General features: G+C 67.2%; 1 protein-coding gene across 1 annotated transcript in view; it reads right to left on the reverse strand.

The window, feature by feature from the left end:
• Positions 1 to 1,505, reverse strand: part of Hip1r (huntingtin interacting protein 1 related) — a 14,983-nt gene that overhangs the window by 4,348 nt on the left and 9,130 nt on the right. The window contains exons 12-18 of the mRNA XM_013023061.1: positions 1,199 to 1,256; positions 1,045 to 1,120; positions 785 to 925; positions 643 to 704; positions 465 to 537; positions 210 to 393; positions 30 to 118 (exon numbers count right to left, since the gene is read on the reverse strand). Of these exons, the coding sequence (XP_012878515.1) occupies positions 30 to 118; positions 210 to 393; positions 465 to 537; positions 643 to 704; positions 785 to 925; positions 1,045 to 1,120; positions 1,199 to 1,256 (683 nt within the window). The remainder of the gene's footprint in view (positions 1 to 29; positions 119 to 209; positions 394 to 464; positions 538 to 642; positions 705 to 784; positions 926 to 1,044; positions 1,121 to 1,198; positions 1,257 to 1,505) is intronic.

Consider the following 1,505-nt stretch of genomic DNA (forward strand, 5'->3'; position numbering starts at 1 on the left):
CCCCCCCCCGCAGTCCTGGGGACACGCACCTTCCTCAGCAGCTCCGCATGCGTGTTGATGAGCTCGCTGTGCTTCTCCTTCAGCTTGCTGTAGCGCGCCTCGGTGGCGCTGGCCTTCCCTGCAGCGCGAGGAGAGGCGTGAGGCGTGAGCCCGGGCAGGGGCGCAGCCCTTCCCTCCCCTCCCCGCCCCGCACTCGGCACCGCACGCACGCTCGGCCTCCTCGCGCAGGCCCTGGTTCCTGGCGCTGTCCAGCTGCACGGCCCTCAGCTGGGCCAGCTCGTGGCGGAGCTGCTCGTTGTCCACCAGGGCCTTCTGCTTCTGTTTCCGCTGCTCCTCCAGCTCGGCCTCCAGGGTGTTCACCTGGCTCTTCAGCTGCGCGATGTAGCGCTGGGCCTGAGGGCGGGAGGAGGGCGTGGGGTCCTGCGGCCTGCGCGGGGGCTCCCGCCTCCGCCCCATCCCCTCACCTCCAGCTTCATCTTCTCCAGCTCAGTGCGGAGCGCCTCCACCTCCTTCTTCAGCTTCTCCATCTGCACCTCCCTGGGGACGGAAGGGCGGGGTTCAAGCCACAGCGTGAGGGGACCCCCCCCCCAGTCTTTGCAGATGGAAGCATCACCTGGGGCCAGCTCTGCGCACCGCACTCACCTGTCGTCCTTCACGGAGCCGTTGGGGGGTCCGAAGGTCTGATCGAAGAGGTCAGCGGCCACCTGCACAGCAAGGCCGCCGTGAGCACTGCCCAGCCGCCCAGTGCCGCAGCCTCCCCCTGCGCCTGGGGTGAGGAGCTCACCGGGGGCTCCCCGGCCGGGGGCCCACTGCTGATCTCAATGAGGTTTTCTGGCTCTTCATCCTCCGGGGCCTCTTCGGGGATCACCACCACTGGCTTGATGTGCTCAGCCAGGGCTGAGGCCCGCAGGAAGTTGGGGGGGCCCTGCAGGGGGTGGCAGGTGGGAGCTGCTCCGCCAGCTGCGAGGCCCCCCCGCCCTCCATGCCACAGCCTGTGTGGGACCCGCGGGATCCCCCCGCAAACAGAGCAGGGTCGGCACACACCTCGGGCAGCCGGGGAATCTGGATGAGCCGCTTGAAGTAGAGCATGTCCGAGGCTCGGCGGAAGAAGTTCCGGAGACTGTGGGGAGAGGGGCCGTCACAGGGGGCCCGGGCACAGGACCCCTGCGGCCGCGCCCCGGCCGTGCCCCACTGGTACCTGTGGAACTGCTCGTGGAAACGGTCTCGGTGGCCTTGCAGGGTGTCTGCCGGGAGGCCTGGGGACGGTATGGTCACAGCTTCCCCACTGCTCTGTGGCCCGCGCTCCCCCCCCCCTGCCTGCCCGCCTGCCTCCCTGTGAGTGCAGAGCACCCCGAAATTGTAAGACGACACTACTCCATCTTTTTTCTGCTTTGGCAAAGTTAGTTTTTTTTTTTTTTTTTTTTTGCCAGTCGTGGGGCCCGAACTCTGGGCCTGGGCACTGTCCCTCAGCTCTTCAGCTTAAGGCTAGTGCTCTACCATTTGAG

Source organism: Dipodomys ordii, unplaced genomic scaffold, assembly GCF_000151885.1.
Source record: "Dipodomys ordii isolate 6190 unplaced genomic scaffold, Dord_2.0 Scaffold66, whole genome shotgun sequence".
Taxonomy (NCBI): Eukaryota; Metazoa; Chordata; class Mammalia; order Rodentia; family Heteromyidae; genus Dipodomys; species Dipodomys ordii.